Source organism: Eleutherodactylus coqui, chromosome 1 (assembly GCF_035609145.1).
Source record: "Eleutherodactylus coqui strain aEleCoq1 chromosome 1, aEleCoq1.hap1, whole genome shotgun sequence".
NCBI lineage: Eukaryota > Metazoa > Chordata > Amphibia > Anura > Eleutherodactylidae > Eleutherodactylus > Eleutherodactylus coqui.
The window spans coordinates 139,346-155,823 of record NC_089837.1 but is presented as its reverse complement, the minus strand read 5'-3'; the positions used below and the strand labels follow the sequence as shown (position 1 = coordinate 155,823).

Genomic DNA, 16,478 nt, shown 5'->3' with positions numbered 1-16,478 from the left:
TGTTGCTTGGCTCACCCACTTTCCAGCTTGTGAAATTCCCATTCTCATTCTGAGTGACTTCAAAGGGCCACTTTGGCAACACTTTTTTTCATCCATTATTTAGTTATTTAGGTGAATATATAAACTCCTGTCCCTCAGCAGGCAGAAATGGTACTGCCTGTAGCTAATGCATCATGGGACAGATGTGAAAGTAAATCTAAAAAATCTCAAGATGATGCCTAATAAGTATTAGGCAGGGAGCTGCAAAGCATGAAAACTGCCACAATACACAGAAGACCTGCAGAGTTACAAACAATCCAGTGAGAGGGGCAGCGATTTAAAAAGGTTTTTTTGCAGAGTGGGCTTTTAACATTTCCACTGACCCCCAATCTCCTTCTCAACTTCTATCACCAACTTCCCCCTTAGGCTGCTCACAACTTACAGCTTCTTCCACACACAAAGACAACAATATACTTGACTTGGTTTTCTTTCAGCTCTGATTTATTCAGTATCTCCCAGGACTCTCCGAACGATCACACACATAAGTCTGTTAACACTCCTTATAGTCATCACTCTCACTGATCTGATCTGCCAAACATTGTACCAAAAGCCTCAAAGGTGCCCAAGCTCCAACCATTCCGAGGCAGACTCCACCTAGTCACACACCTCAAGCATGTTTCCTTCAGCAATGGGGAATATTAGACGTCGGCACATTTCCTCATACTCTGAACTTACAACCTTGCCCTTCACCGAACAAAACAATTCTGTCACCTCTCGGCTCCTCACTATCCAATAGAACGCCTTTCACTCCCTTCTTAGACCTGTGATAGACTGCAGCGCTGAAAAACGAGCCCCTTATTTCAAAGTGAAAATTGCTAACATCCGGCAGGAAATAATCTCTGAGTCCCTGAGAACTTTGATCCCTTTCCCACTCACATCTCTGGGGCCGCATAAGAGGATGTGACCAATACAAGCAGCATCAGGCGCTCCTGTCGTAAGGGCCGTGCGCTCAGCAGGGTAATGTGCAGAAACTGTTCATGTTAATGTATTGTGATGAAGTCAGCACTCCAGGACTTTTCTTAAGTAGATGAGGAATAAAGATTATTTTTATCTACTTAAGAAAAGTCCTGGAGTGCCGACTTCACCACAATACATTAACTGGTAATTATGTCCTTCCGGGGTCAATAAGTCTGGACCCAGCATCGAAGTCTTTGCATTAACCTCTTTGAGGCTCCCCCACTTCGTGGTTTGATTGGAGTGTGCAGCTGCCCATCTGTTTGCATTTTGTCAGAAACTGTTCATGGACATGGCAAACACATCAAGGTGATGACTTCTCCTCACAGATCTCAATGAGAACAAGTCTGATCCAAGAAGGATGCATGGCACAACCTACAGGACTGTGTTGTATGTGTGAGGGTTATGAACATATTAATTTATATATGTATGTATCTTTGATATACATTTCTGGAGGCTGTAGGCCTAAATTGTACACTCTATTCTGTGTCCTATGAAAAGCTCTGCTAAATGCTTGTACATTTAGATTAGTACTTAATTACATTAAGTAGAGGTGTAATCTTAAATGTCCATCATGTCTCCAAGAGCTTGTTTATCTCGTTACACTGATCAAAAGGTTGTATGGAATGCTTTGTTTCTTACTGCTGTCTAGGTAGGGCATGTGATTAGAATGTAGAGTGTGATGATAATCAGGATACCAGACACGATGTCTACATACAAACAAATAAAGCATTGTTTATAGAGAAGACAAAATTATGTACCAGTAAAACAGGTCAACCTCTGTAACACTAGCCTACTGATACGCCTACTATTTTCTGTATAAGAATAAGGCAATGTACACAATAAAAACAGATTGCTCTAAGACACGACCGTGATGCCTGTGTCTATTGCTTTCTCACGGCGGCCGCCATAACCATCTTTGATTTGGAGCCTCACAGCATATTGACGGAACATTGAATTCCCTAACATATGTTAGGAGTACATTCATCTACACTGAGATTCAAGCTTCAGAGCTGGGAGTTCTGTAGAAACTGTTTGGGTAAGAATACAAGGAGAGAACAACAGAATGGACACCATTGTAGGCATTTACTATAGGCCGCCTGGACAAGCAGAAGATATGGAGGAGCTCTAGCTACATCAGATGGCCAAGCTCTCAAAGAAGCCCAACATAGTGATCATGGGAGATTTTACCCATCCAGACATTTGTTGGGAATCTCTCAGGTAAAAGTAATGGATCCAACAGATTCTGATCCGCTCTTGGTGACAAGTTTATCTTCCAGAAGGTAGAAGAGGAAACAAGGGGATCTGCTATCTTGGACTGAATTCTTACCAACAGGGAGGGAACAGTTGAGGAAGTAAGGGTGGCCGGGACCTTAGGCGGCAGTGATCAGGATATCCTTGGATGTTGGATAACAAGGGGAGGAAGACCTGAGAAGACTCAGACCTCAAGGATGGATTTCAGAAAGGCAGATTTTACTGAACTCAGAAAGAAGAAGAATCCAATGGCTGGGTGTTCTTAAGGACAGAAATGTCCAAGAAGGTTGGGAAATATTGTGAAATGAGATTCTCAAAGCACAATCGTTACCAATCCCTAAAAGCAGGAAGAAAGATTTTCGTAAACGAAAAGCTTGTTGCCATCCGGCAAGACACAACCCCCCAATTCGAGAAGATATGGAATCCCTGGATAACGCACATCAACATCCCTAATCTATACAACCACATGAGAACATAAGTGGAAGATCCTGCTAGTTCCATCTAGTTATATTCACTAATCTAAAAATATCCACTATGAAGGTGGCAAAGATATCTAATAAAAAATAATGATTCTCTCAGTCATGACCAGAGCTGGAGGACATCGAGATCTGTTTTACCCCCTCACCCCCCTATCATTCTAATAAAAACATGTGAGACTCATAACACCATGATGTAACCCTATCTTTGCAAACTGAATAAATATTTTAGTTTTGTTAATTGTTATCTATAGTATATGTTAAAAACAGGCCAAGGACTCTGTACTGCATTGTCAAGACTTTACCCCCCTGCGTGGGGAAATTGCGGCAGAGTGTTGCCACCCTTAAGATTTTATTTCAATAAAAACCGTTGAAACATAAAAGAAGGAAGAATGGGAAGCGTTTAAAGAGACCAGGATGGATGAACACAGAACTTGTACACATGTTATAGAGGAAGAAAAATATGTTTATCAAATGGAAAGAGGGGGAAGATCTAAAGAAATATATAATGCGGTCTGCAGAAACTGTAGGGCAAGGGTCAGAAAAGCTAAAGCTAATAATGAATTGAGGCTTGCAACAGAGGCGAAAAGCAATAAAAAAAAGAATTTTGGGGGTATGTCGAAAGCAAAAGAAAAGTCAAAGATGCTATTGGATGCTTGCAGGAAGAAAATGGCGAATTGGTTAAGAATGATGGTCAGAAGGAAGAACTTTTAAATTCCTATTTTGTATCTGTTTTCTCTCAGAAAGTAGATGGAACATTAACTGATCTTCCCTGTGCTATTGGGGGAATAAAAGAATGCAGACTATCTGTAAGCAGAGAGATGGTGAGGGAACACTTAGCTAATTTACATGAATTCATGTCTCAAGGTCCAGATGAGTTACATCCTAGGATACTAAAGGAAGCAGCAGAGGTAATGACTGAACCACTCGCCATAATCTTTGACAATTCCTGGAGAACAGGAAAAGTCCCAGAAGATTCGAGAAGGGCAAATCTTGTCCCCATCTTCAAAAAAGGGAAGAAGGTGGATCCAGGAAACTACACGCATGTGAGCCTGACTTCTATACCAGGAAAGATCTTTGAACAGATTATTACACAGCATGTAATCAAGTAATTGGATGAAAATGAAGTAATTAACCAGAGCCAGCATGGGTTTGTAACAAAACAAGTCATGCCAGACAAATCTAATATCCTTCTATGAGAGAATCACCGACTGGGTTGATCAGGAAATGTGGTGGATATAGTATATCTTGACTTTAGTAGAGCATTTGACCAAGTATTTCATACCATACTTATTAAAAAAAAACAAAAAACCCAAATCTGGGATTGACAAGGCAACTGTTAGGTGGATTCACAATTGGCTGAGTTATTGTACTCCAAGAGTGGTCATAAAAGGCTGCCCATCCAAGTGAAAGAATGTGTCAAATGGAGCACCACAAGAATCTGTCCTGGGCCCAGTGTTGGTCAAACTTTTTATAAATGATGTAGAGGGGATTAAGGGGAAACTGATCAAATTTGCTGACGACACAAAGCTAGGAGGGATAGCTAACACTAGAGAAGAGAGAGAGTATTGAAAAAGATCTAGAAAAGCTTGACCGGTGGGCAGCGACTAACAGAATGTTATTTAACAAGGAGAAATGCAAAGTCCTACATCTGGGCAAGAAAAATTAAAAAAGCACATACAGAATATGAGGAATTCAGCAGCACATGTGAAAAAGACTTGGGTATACTAATAGACCATAGACTGAACATGAGTCAACAATGTGATGCAGCAGCCAAAAAGGCAACACACAATTCTGAGATGTATTAAGAGAAGCATAGAGTCTAGATCACGTGAGGTCATTATCCCCCTCCACTCTTCCTTAGTCAGACCTCATCTGGAATACTGGGTCCAGTTCTGGGCACCTCACCTTAAAAAAGACATAGACAAAGAAGAGTTACCAGGATGGTGAGCGGTCTGCAAATCATGTCCTATGAGGAACGGTAAAACGATCTGGGAATGTTTAGCTTGTAGAAGAGAAGGCTGAGGAGACTTAATAGCTGTCTACAAATATCTGAAGGGCTGTCACAGTGCAGAAGGATCAGCCCTATTCTCATCTGTACAAGGAAAGACTAGAAGCAATGGGATGAAACTGAGAGGGAGGAGACACAGATTAGATATTACACAGTGAGGGGGATCAATGAGTGGAACAGGTTACCACGGGAGGTGGGGAGTTCTCCTTCAATGGAAGTGTTCAGAGGCCAGATAGACATCTGTCTGGGATGATTTAGTGAATCCTGCATTGAGCAGGGGGTTGGACCCGATGACCCTGGAGGACCCTTCGAATGCTAACAGTCTAGGATTCTATGATAGTGTTAGCTTACCAGATGATATAAGAGGGGGGTGATCTTCCATCATGGCGGCCGCGTACACATCCCGCCGGCCCTCTACATACTCCCACTCCTCCATGGAGAAATAGACGGCCACATCCTGACACCTTATAGGAACCTGACAACACAATATCCAGTCATCAGTCAGAGCCCCCCGCTAGAATGTCCCCCCACATTCCCCGCAGTCACCTCTCCTGTCAGCAGCTCCGTCATCTTGTTGGTGAGTTCTAGAAGCTTCTGGATCAGGGAGTGTGGATGGATGATGGGAGTCGCTGTCTTTTTCACTGCTGTGCACTCCTGTAGGTGGGGAGAGACACTTAGAACTGAACAAAATGAGGCCGATTTGTACTCTATATTTTATTATTTTTTCTTTACAAAAACCATCCGTTACCAGAGTCTGAGAGGGGACGCATTATTGGGATGTGAGGAGCTGGATGGTCGTATCGATGAATTGTCCCCCATCGGCCATTTTGACCAGACTGTCAGGAGGTGTTGGAAGCAGTGGATGGGGGTACACAAGGTGACCGGGCTCAGGACGCCCCCTACAGACCACCAGTAGAGAGGAGCGTCCTGGCAGCGGGGTACTTCCCGCACCAGGGTGTAAACTTACAGCCAGTCACAGCCGGTGTCCCGCTGCAACAGCAGGGGTGCATCGGAGATGCGCCCCCCCCCGCGCTGTTAACCCCTTCCCTACCGCGATCTATGCAGATTGCGGTATGGGAAGAGTTCACACAGAGGGAGCGCGATATAATCGCAGAGAACCCGGCCTGTTGCCATGGCAACAGGACGCCAGACACTGGCGTCCTGTGTTGCCAGTGCCTGAGATCGCTGCATAAGCGATAAGGCATGGCAGGGCAGTAGCCCTCCCATGCCTTATCACAGCGATCATCAGGGCAGTGTTGTAAGTCCCCCAGGGGGACACAAAGTGTTAAAAAAGATTTAAAAAATGAATTAAAAAAAAAAAAAAAATGTAAAAAAAAACAAAAAACCTTTTTATGCTTTTTCTCATATTAGCATATAAAAAGGTTAAAAAAATTAAAACCCCACATATTTGCTATTGTGTCCATAACGACGCGTACAATAAGCTGCACATGCTTTTGACTGTGCAAAGAAAAAAGCGTAAAAAAAAGCGCTAAAAAACTGAGACAAAATGGTACCAATAAAAACTACAGCTCGTCTTGCAAAAGATAAGCCCTCATAGAGCTCTGTACATAAAAAAATAAAAAAAAGTTACAGGACTTTGAATGCAGCGATTTAGAAAAAAATAAAAAAATAAAGATTTCCAAAAAAAGGGTTTTCATTGCAGAAAAGTGGAAAAACCTAAAAAAAGGTAAGAATTTTAGTATCGTTGTAACCGTACCGACCCGCAGAAAAAATAGATTGTGTCATTTATGCTGCATGATTGACGCGGTAAAAAAAAAAAAAAATCTATGGCAGAATTGATGCGTTTTCTCTCCCTGCGATCATAAAAAAAAAATTAAATAAAAGTTTTACAATATAGTCAACATACCCAAAAGTGGCACCGATAAAAACTACAGTTCGCCACGCAAAAAACAAGCCCTTATACGGCCGCGTCAACGGAAAAATAAAAAAGTTATGACTTTTGATAAATGGAGAAGAAAATCCGGCAAAAATCGTTGTGTCCTTAAGTCCAAAATAGGCCATGTCATTAAGGGGTTAATCTCTATACAGACACCAGCTTCGAAAGCCAGGTGCAAGAAGGCAAAGAGAGGGTAGTTGAATATGCCAGCCGCTCATTAAAAGGTGCTGAAAGAAATGACCAGAATTACATTTCCTTTAAATTAGAACCACTCGCATTAATCTGGGCCATCATGGAAAAGTTTAAAGATTAACTAGCTGCCGCAACCTTTACCGCTTACACAGATAACAATCCAGTTGCCCACTTAAACTCAGCCAAACCAGGAGCTTAAGTTAGAACAGAGATGGTTGTCCCATGTAGCCAACTTCCCCTTCCAAGTCAAATGAAAAAACCACTGGAAAAACCAATACAAACGCTGACGCTCTCTCTAGACTACCTACATCAATAGACAATTCCCCTGAAGACGACACATGGGAGGGCACTGAAATGCCAGACTTCACCTTGCATCAAGTCCAACAAAACTGCCAAGCTGCCAAACTCTTCATCAGAAAATGCGGACACTAAAAAAAAAATGGTTCTTGCTTCAACAAGACAGTCGGACCTTCGGTGAACTGGATCGGCATGAGAAACTATGTCAAAAAGTGGTGCCAGGAATGCACAGTATGTGAAAGAAAGAGAAAAGCCCACAATGAATAAAAGCCATGCTACACCCCACCTACACTTACTTTGATTGACCATTACACCAAAGTCACCATCTCCATTCCCGTAAAAGATCTGACCACCAGAACCACAGCCGCCATTGTGTGGAAGCATTTCATCCTCTATTATGGATGCCCTGACCAAATCTTATCAAATAGAGGACCAGCCTTTGAATCACAACTTTTTCAAGAATTATGTGCCACCTATAACTGCAAAAAACTTCAAGCCACCACTTAATCACCCCCAGGGAAATGGACTTTGCGAGAAAGCAAACCAAACCCTCCTAGAATTACTCAGAACCATTCTACCCAAACAGAAAGCTTATTTGCCCACTCTACTGCCCAAATTTATCTACACCTACAACAGCAGCCCACATTGGCCGTCAAGGAAAGTTGCCCGCAGACCTCAAATTAAGGATTCAAGTAGCAGATGACAAAAACACATTGCCCAAAACACACTGGATACAAGACCACCAAAGAGGACTCAAGGAAGCCCAAGAAATCATTGACACACACTTAGGAGTAAGAGAGAAACAAGCCCGTGATTTTGACAAGAAAGCCCACACATCAGATCTACAAATTGGAGACCAAGTCTGGTTAAGAAAGGAACATAGTAGTGGAAAGTTAGGCACCAGATGGGAACTTACCCCCTATACAGTCATCACTGAAATATCCCCAGAAAATGGACTCTACCGCATCGCCCATCCTGAAGAAAAGATCCAAGTCGTCCACTGCAATCACCTTAAAATTTGCCTTGCCCAACCAGCTTCATCTACAGACTCTGGAACAGAGGAAATCGAATCAGACCAAGAAGAGGAAATCACCAAATCTAATCCCTAACCAGTCACAGAATATCTTTCTCCATTTACCTTAGAAAATCAATTGCTTTGGTATCAAAACCTTTTCCCACCTAGTATATCAACCACCATCATCTAATGCTCCAGGAACATCACCAAATCCTTCAACATCAAGCTCTTCTACTTCAATTACTCCATCCAGCTCTGTACTAACTTCACCAGTATTATCACCAATGTTAAGATTACCAACATTGCCCACCATCCTCAGAAGATCTACCAGATCCACGTGGTCAACCACCTCCAAGATTACTTGAATAGACTTTGTTATATAAACGTCATTTTATTAATCCCATGGATTCAGAAAATACCTTATTTATTGCAACATTTGCTGCAACCAAGCTCAGTGCCCTGAGAGACTACTCAGTGTGTCCTAAAGTTCTCAAGTTTATAAGTTATTGCAACGCTTAAGTCATGTGCCTCAAGAGAATACTTGAAGATTACCAGTTTTTGTTTGTTGTTTATGCTCATGCTTACTTTACCCCCTTTTCAGGGATGCTTGTATTACATTGTGGACTTTACATGTTTCCATGGACTCTCGCACATCCTCTGTGCCATTCCACCACCAAACAGAAGGTTTGCTAGGAATCAAGGGGTTGTTACTACTGCATGTTTTTCTTCCAGTGTATACATGCAAACTTTGTACAGGACTCTAAAGTCATGTCATGCTGTGATTGTTCCATTCCTAACAGCTGACCTACCTTAAGGTACATTTCTTTCAGGTCTTATTTGCATTAAATGTTTATGCATTTTTCGCTGTGCCTGTGGGGAGAAGAACTATGTAGTGCCCCATAGATAGCTGGGAGCCAGGATTCTGTCCTAATCCAACGAGACTACTAAAATAATGTGTAAGTGTACAAAACTCTAAAACCATGTACTGTCATAAATACCTGGTAGGCACACCTTTCCGCTCCTCGCAGCTCAGTACAGCCGAGGGCAGCTGTGTTTTTAAGTGTGTGTGTGTGTGTGTGTGGGAGGGGGGGGGGGGGGCTAGCAGGTCTTACACAACACCTGTCCTGTCACACATGTCTATGTGCTGTCATCAATATCATATAGAGAAAGTCCCGTAGCACTCCTTAGTAATGCACAGCACATGCAGAGGTTCCAGTGAGGAAAAATGCAGCTTCAGCCTCAGGTATGTTCCGTTAGCAGCAATAAAGTGGCAGCATCAGTGGTGTAATAAGCAAAAAAGAGGTTTATTGCTCCACAAAAATGGCGATGTTTCGACTAGGTGAGTCTTGATCACTGATGCTGCCACTTTATTGCTGCTACCTGTCTATGTGCTGTCCTTGGACATAGAAGGTGCCATCCGTAGAAGAAATCCCGTTTCTCCCCTTTTTTCTACTAAGCCTACAGTTTAGCTCTGACATCAGATGGTGCCCTACTGCCTGGCAGTCAGCTTTCATAGCCATTGGTGCATAGTCCAAGGGCGGGAAAACGGCAACATAAGTCCCTATGCAGAGTTGGAGGAGGAAAAGTGCAGGAATGAGAAGAGAAGATAAAAGCAGCAGTGAGTGAGCAGTTAGAGGCTTCCAGACAGTCAGAGTGTCAGAGAGTGCAGTCAGTCGTGTTGGCAGAGGAGGAGATCCAGACAGGAGAGAGAAAGGAGTTCCCCTTCATCATCCCATGGTGCTTCCGTGATAGTAGGGAGAAGAAATCTCGGAGGTTGATCATCCACTGTAACAGTGAGTTTCAATATACCCGGTGAAGCCCCAATATACAGCGCTCTATAGATCACCTTAAATCTCCCTTCATCCCCCCCCCTGCTCACAGTCAGTTAAATCAAGCTAGTGAGGACTTGTCTCAAGTCAGTGAAAGTAAGAAAAGTGAGAGAACTTTGAAGTCCTTCCTTCACAATTTCAGCAGTACTGTTATCTCCATTGTATTGAAACCTCTGCATCACTGCGATCTACAAGTGTACATTGTAATTGTACTTGTGAAACAGCTTCGTAAACCCGAGAGCTTCAAGTTTTACTATTACGAGTCCGGTAGCTTGTATCATTTATTTCTTCGGCATTCCATCCTGAGAGACCCAGAAAGGAGTACTGGTGTCACCCGAACAACAACAGATTCCTGTTACATGTACCATGGTACATTATTTAGGGCTTATACTCCCATGGTTCGGGGCATCTGAGTACCTGGTGCTGATCTCCGCCGGCAATGTGGCAGTGTCCTCGGCGTTCAACCAGAACTCTCCTTCTAGTGACGGGGCTTTGAATACCCCGCCTCCAGCAAGCGAGTGCTGTGACTGGCTCACAAGCGCTGTGGCTCAGCCAGAGTCGGTGCTCGATGAGCCAATCATAGCCATTCAGTGATGTCATTCACTAAATGGCTGTGAATGATTGAGCGCCGGATCCAATTGGCTGGCACTCGATCCAATCACAGCACACGCTTGCTGGAGGCAGGGTATTCAAAGTCCCGCCACCAGAAGGAGAGCTCTGTGTCAGTGCAGAGGACATGGTAGCCTGCCGCAGCCCCGGGGACTGGAGAGAAACTCAGACGCCGCCAGTTAGGTGAGTATTGAAGTTTAATTTTTTTTCAACTTGATAGGGCTTATTTTCTGGAAAGGGCTTACATTTCAAGCCCTTCCAAGTCCAAAAATAGGGGTAGGGCTTATTTTGGGGGGAAAACAGTAGATATCAGACTAGATAGACTATGTGCTCTCCTCCTGCCATCATCCTCTAGGTCTCTATATAGACATTAGACTAGATGAATCATGTGCTCTCCCCTGCCATCATCTTCTAATTTCTCTATATAGATGGCAGACTAGGTGCTCTTCTCCTGCCATCATCTACTATATCTCTATATGGAGGTAAGACTAGATGGACCATGTGCACTCCCCATGCCATCTGTTGCAGCAGTGCTGAGATTGCTGCCGGATTGATGAAGTCCAGTACGGGTTTTAGTTATGGTGGTGCACCTTCTAAGCTCTGTAGGTGTGACGTAATGTGCTCACATCTGTGGGTATTAGCTGGCCATCTCCCTGGGCTGGATACTGAGCTAAGGTGCTGTGTATTGTCAGTTTGCTCACTGTCTAAGCTGGCAGTTAGTGGCTCCCGTGGACAGCGTTGTTTCCTTGCTCCGGACAGATCCGTGTGCTGTGGCTTTACTACCAGCTTAGTGCAGTGTTTTATTTTGTTGTGTCCTTTATTTTGTTGGCCAAGTAGGGTTACTTAGGTCCCAGGAACGAGTGCAGGCCCGCATCGATCGACGCGATTAGTCTGCCGTGTTAGGTAGGACCCTCTCCCTCGTCGGTACATATTTAGGGAAAGACTTCCTGTTTATTATTTCATGATTTGTTTTGGCAGCTGCACGGTGAGCAATTATTGTGCATGTTTGCAGATGTAGGTCCACCATGTCATTTGCAGATGTAACAGAATACAAAGCCATACATACTTTGTGGGATATTGTTCACCTTTGTGAGGATGAATCCCGTTGAGGTGTTATCTAGTCAGCTGAGGGTGCCGACACTGGAAGTTGCTGAAATCAAACAGCAGCAACTCATCCTTGGGTCTTCGATTATGGAGCCTAAGATCGACCTTCCGGATCGTTTCTGGTGATAGGATAAAAGTTGTTTGCTTCAAAGAGCCCTGCAAACTTTATTTCAGGTTCGCCCCCTTTCCTCTGGTGGCGAGCTCAAGAGGGTGGGAATCATTATTTCAGGTTACAGGGTGCCCCCCCCCAGGCACCGCAGAGATCAGATTTTTGAGGCCTTGGCTTTAATCTATGACGACCCTGATAGGGTCTCAGTGGCAGAGGGGAAGCTCAGAGGCTTGCATCAGGGAGATTCTCCTATTGGGGAGTTCTGCGCCAAATTTCACCGCTGGGAGACAGAAACTAATTGGCACGACCCTGTGTTGCAAAGTCACTTTTATCGCAGCATAGTGGATAAGATTAAGGACCTTTTGCTGGTGTATCCCGTGCCTCAGAGCCTTGATGCGCCAACGTCTTTAGCCATTAGAGTAGGAAGACGGATTAAGGAAAGGCATGAGGATCTTTCCCATATCCTTGCTTCCCGGCCTATGGATGGGGAGGAACCCTTGCAACTGGGTTCATTGGTTGGCAATGCCCATAGGAGGAAAAGGGGTCAAGGCAGAGGGTGGCGTTTCCACTGCAACCAGACGGGACATTTCCTGCTAAATTGTCCTCGTCATAACTCCCAGCCAAAAAAACTAGGTAGTCTGGAGGATAGAGGGAAGACTCCTCTAGGTCCACTGATTGCTTGGATGTCATCCTCCAGGCTGGTTCTTCCCGCTGAGATACTCACTGATGGTGGTATTGATCCAATCTCGATCTTCTTGGATTGTGGAGCTGGTGTCAATCTTATCCACCAAGAGACAGTCAAGCAGTGTGGGTTAGAGGTAAAACCTCTGGATTACCCCATCCACGTCTCCGCTATTGATGCCGCTCTGTTGTCCCAGAGGCGTCTGAGGTTTTGTGTTCCAAACCCTTGTCAAAAAAATTGGATTATTTCACACTGAAGTTATCAACTTGTATGTAATGGAATCCCTTCCGGCACGAATAGTCTTGGGTTTGCCCTGGCTGCGGTTGCATAATCCTGTGGTAGATTGGGAGAAGGAAGACGTTGTTAAGTGGAGCCCCTACTGTAATGAGTGCTGTATTTCGGTAGAAGTGTGTTTTGTACAAGCAGAGTTACCTGATGATTGGTCTGTCCCTGCTGATGTGTTTTCACAAGAAGGGGCAGACAAACTACCGCCTCACAGAGCAGGGGACTGTTCTATTGAACTCATTCCGGACTATAAATTGTCCAAAAGTCGCATGTACAGCCTAACCGCGCCTGAGAGACAGTCTGTAAAGGGTTATATTCAGGACAGTCTAAAGAAAAAAAAAAAAAAGACACATTCGTCCCTCAAACTCTCCGTTAGCCGCTGGGTTTTTCTTTGTTACGAAAAGTGATGCAACCCTGTCTGGATTTCAGAGAGCTAAAAACAAGATCACTAAGCGTAATCCGTATCCATTGCCTCTCATTCCTGATCTGTTTGCCAAGTTGAATTTGGCCAATTGGATCTACGAAGTGCATATAACCTAATTTAGATCAAGAAGGGCGATTCATGGAAAACAGCATTTAACAATCCAGAGGGGCATTTTGAAAGTTTGATGATGCCATTTGGGTTAACAAATGCGCCCGCAGTTTTTCAGTCTTTCATTAATGAAGTCCTGTATGAATTTATTGGCCACTTTGTCCTAGTATATTTTGACGATATTTTAATCTTTTTGTCAGATTTTGAGACACACATTGTTCATGTTCGTCAGGTCCTTCAGGCTTTACGTGATAACTGTTTGTTTGCAAAAAGGGAAAATGTGTTTTTTCCGTTTAGGAGATCGCCTTTCTGGGACACATTATTACCCCGAGAGGTTTTGTGATAGACATGATGATTAGTCAGTGTAAAATGTCTATCGATTTGTACTAAACTAGATGTATTACGCAGCTGTAGTGACTAACTCTTTAAGAGGCTAACGACTGCATAATTTCATTATAGTAATTGCTGGACAATGGCATGGTGAAAAGATGTGTGTTTTGGGACTTCAGCCTAATGTGGAACTCTGCTGCATAAGGAAATAGTTAAATCACAGTGTTATATGTTATTGCTTGTGTTCATCTTGAGTGTTTTCCCAGTCCTTCCCCATCCTCCCCACAGAATCTTCTTCAACAAAGAGATACTTACTTTCAGTTTCAGTTTTGAGCACATGTTTGTAAGACAAAGACTTGCTTATACATTGGACTTGAGAGAAAGTGGGCAGGAAGGAGGGGGGGGGGGGATTCTATATGATCCGACAAATGAGATAAAATCCTATATGTTACTGAGGTAATCTGTTGCACGCCCATTCAAGGGCAGGTGTTATGCTTTACAATAAAAGGGGCTGTCTGGGTGTTTCTGCCCAGAGAGCCATTTTGGATATGAGACTGATAACTTGTGTCTGATCTGGTCGATGATGTGTGCACACTATACAATTTGGAAGCTACAGAATACCTCGAAACCTGCCGGAGGAAAATATGATCCAGTTCAATTTGGCGTCCCTGGGTGGGCGGGTAGATGTGTGATTTTTTTTTATTCTGGAAAGATACAGAGACTGGCAGATAACACGCAGAACTCATGGGCCCGAAAATCTACAGAACACGGTAAGATTGCTTTATGTTAATCTATCTCCGTGATGACTTCTGTCGGTTTATCTGTCTGCCTCTACGGCCAGAGTAATAAATCACCGAAAGGCAGGTAATATAGATCTGTCTACCCGAAAACCACCGTTTTAACCTGCCTAAGGGGTATTCTGTATGCTGGGTAGGATATGTCTGAGACGGTTAAAGATTGTGTATACAAGACCAAGAGACAAATTCTGTGAGGGTTAATGTGTCAAAAGGGCGGACTTGGCTGTTTAAGTCTGAGGGAGCACGTCAGAGACACTTACTCCTAGGTAACTAGTGTGAGGTTAGGAAATTTTATGATACGCGTATGCACCTGTATGATTGAGCGTGTTATGTTCTCATATGTGGAAAGGTATATACGCGGGAATTATAGCCGTGGTGTGACGGCTGACGTCTCCGGATATTATTGAGGTCTTTGGTCAGTGAATATAATCGTCAGTCTCTGTGTATAGCTAAATGTCCTGTCCCAACTGTGTGCAGGGAGTGCTGTTGGGGATTACTAGTGGAGGGTGGGCTGTGGCGAAGGTAGGCGAGCCATATACCTTGAGCCGTTGTGGATATTCTCCAGTAATCCCGTCTGTACCGTCTGTTCGGTGTTATAGAATTAATGTGCATTGTGATCTGAGTGGGAAAGAGGGGTTATATTGGAAGGATTTGAAGAAAGCAGATTTTACAAGAGGAACACTACTGTGTCCAGAAACTTCAAATAGGATAGAATAAGCAGGCAGAATAGAATACGGGATCAGTGCAGGATGTTTTGGAATATGCAAAACATGTAGAAACGTTTTACAAAGAAAAGGATCAGGAAAAGTTGCAGAAAGAAAAGTTGGGTTATGGACAGATAAGCAGAAAGAAAGGTGTTTTTAGATTGCTAGGAGGAGGTATAAATGTAGGAAAGCGATTCAAGATGAGAAAGTATAGTGGAAGATGTGTATTGCCTGTATTATGAACACTGTAATGCCTTTGTGTTGACTACAGCCCCTCCCTATAATGGCGGCCGCACTTGCAATGTTTCTACTGCAAGGGTGGTGAGCTCTGCCCCCACCCTGAAATTACTTCCCCCCCATGTGCTCACTTTCAGGGTGTGTGATGTTACTTCCGGTCCCTCCCCATCCGGGACAGGACCTGGCCCCGCCCCTTCCTCCTCCAGCGGCCATTTTGCCTCACCTGGAAGTGCTGCCGCCCCTGGCCCCGCCCCTTCCTCCAGCAGCCATCTTGCCTCACCTGGGAGATTTGTAGCCCCGCCCCTTTCTGCCTCTGGCGGCCATTTTGCTGCACTTGGGAGGCCTACATTCCCCAATGCCACTGTATTCAGTGCTAACCTCATGATTGTCTGAAGTAAGGTTTTGTTTGACCGGACTTTGTTACACTCCAAGATGTGGCCACTTTAGAAGTGTGATAAGTTCAGGGAAACAAACCTTTGTGAAGATGCAGCTTGGGACATAGTAGATGACTAAGCTGGTTTATAGTGCATGGAAGATTGGAGTTGATGCATGGGGGACAGAGGCCAGGGATCCATGAAAGGGGACGCTCTCTCATGGTGTGTTCCCAGGGGCTCTGTTTTCCACTGCCCGCTTCTCCAATGGATGTTCAGACAGATGATGTTACGGAAGGCTCCTACAGATGGAATAATTTCCCTATAGTCACCCAGCAAACTTTTTCACGCAATTTGATGAAGTAATTTTACTTTTTATGTGAGAAAGAGGGACTAAATTGCCCAGAGTAGGATGTTAATTCATCCGTATTCTTTAGTTTTTTCCTTAAGTCTTTTGTATAGTCTAGTGTCAGTCAACACTGAAGCTATAATTATATTCCGACAGGAGAGTGAAAGTTAAACGCTGGACGTTCCCTGAAATACTATTACACTGGGTGACGTAAAATTTTACTTGTGTTGCGCCCCCTTGTGTTAAAAATGCTAACTGCGACCTGAAAAAAAATCTAAAGGAAATTTTCGCTCAGACTTCGCTGCGTACAATGTCACCTTGACCTACAAAGTGCTTGTTTTTGTGCCTCTTGGTTTCCTTTTTCAACGTTGTACTAGTTTGAACGCGATTACTTTTTTTCCATTG

General features: G+C 43.8%; 1 protein-coding gene across 1 annotated transcript in view; it reads right to left on the bottom strand.

Annotated features, from left to right (window-relative positions):
* The window catches only part of LOC136617347 (oocyte zinc finger protein XlCOF22-like), a 75,917-nt gene that overhangs the window by 38,632 nt on the left and 20,807 nt on the right, over positions 1 to 16,478 (bottom strand). Inside the window, exons 3-4 of the mRNA XM_066594250.1 lie at positions 5,281 to 5,388; positions 5,086 to 5,209 (exon numbers count right to left, since the gene is read on the bottom strand). Coding sequence (XP_066450347.1) covers positions 5,086 to 5,209; positions 5,281 to 5,388 — 232 coding nt within the window. The remainder of the gene's footprint in view (positions 1 to 5,085; positions 5,210 to 5,280; positions 5,389 to 16,478) is intronic.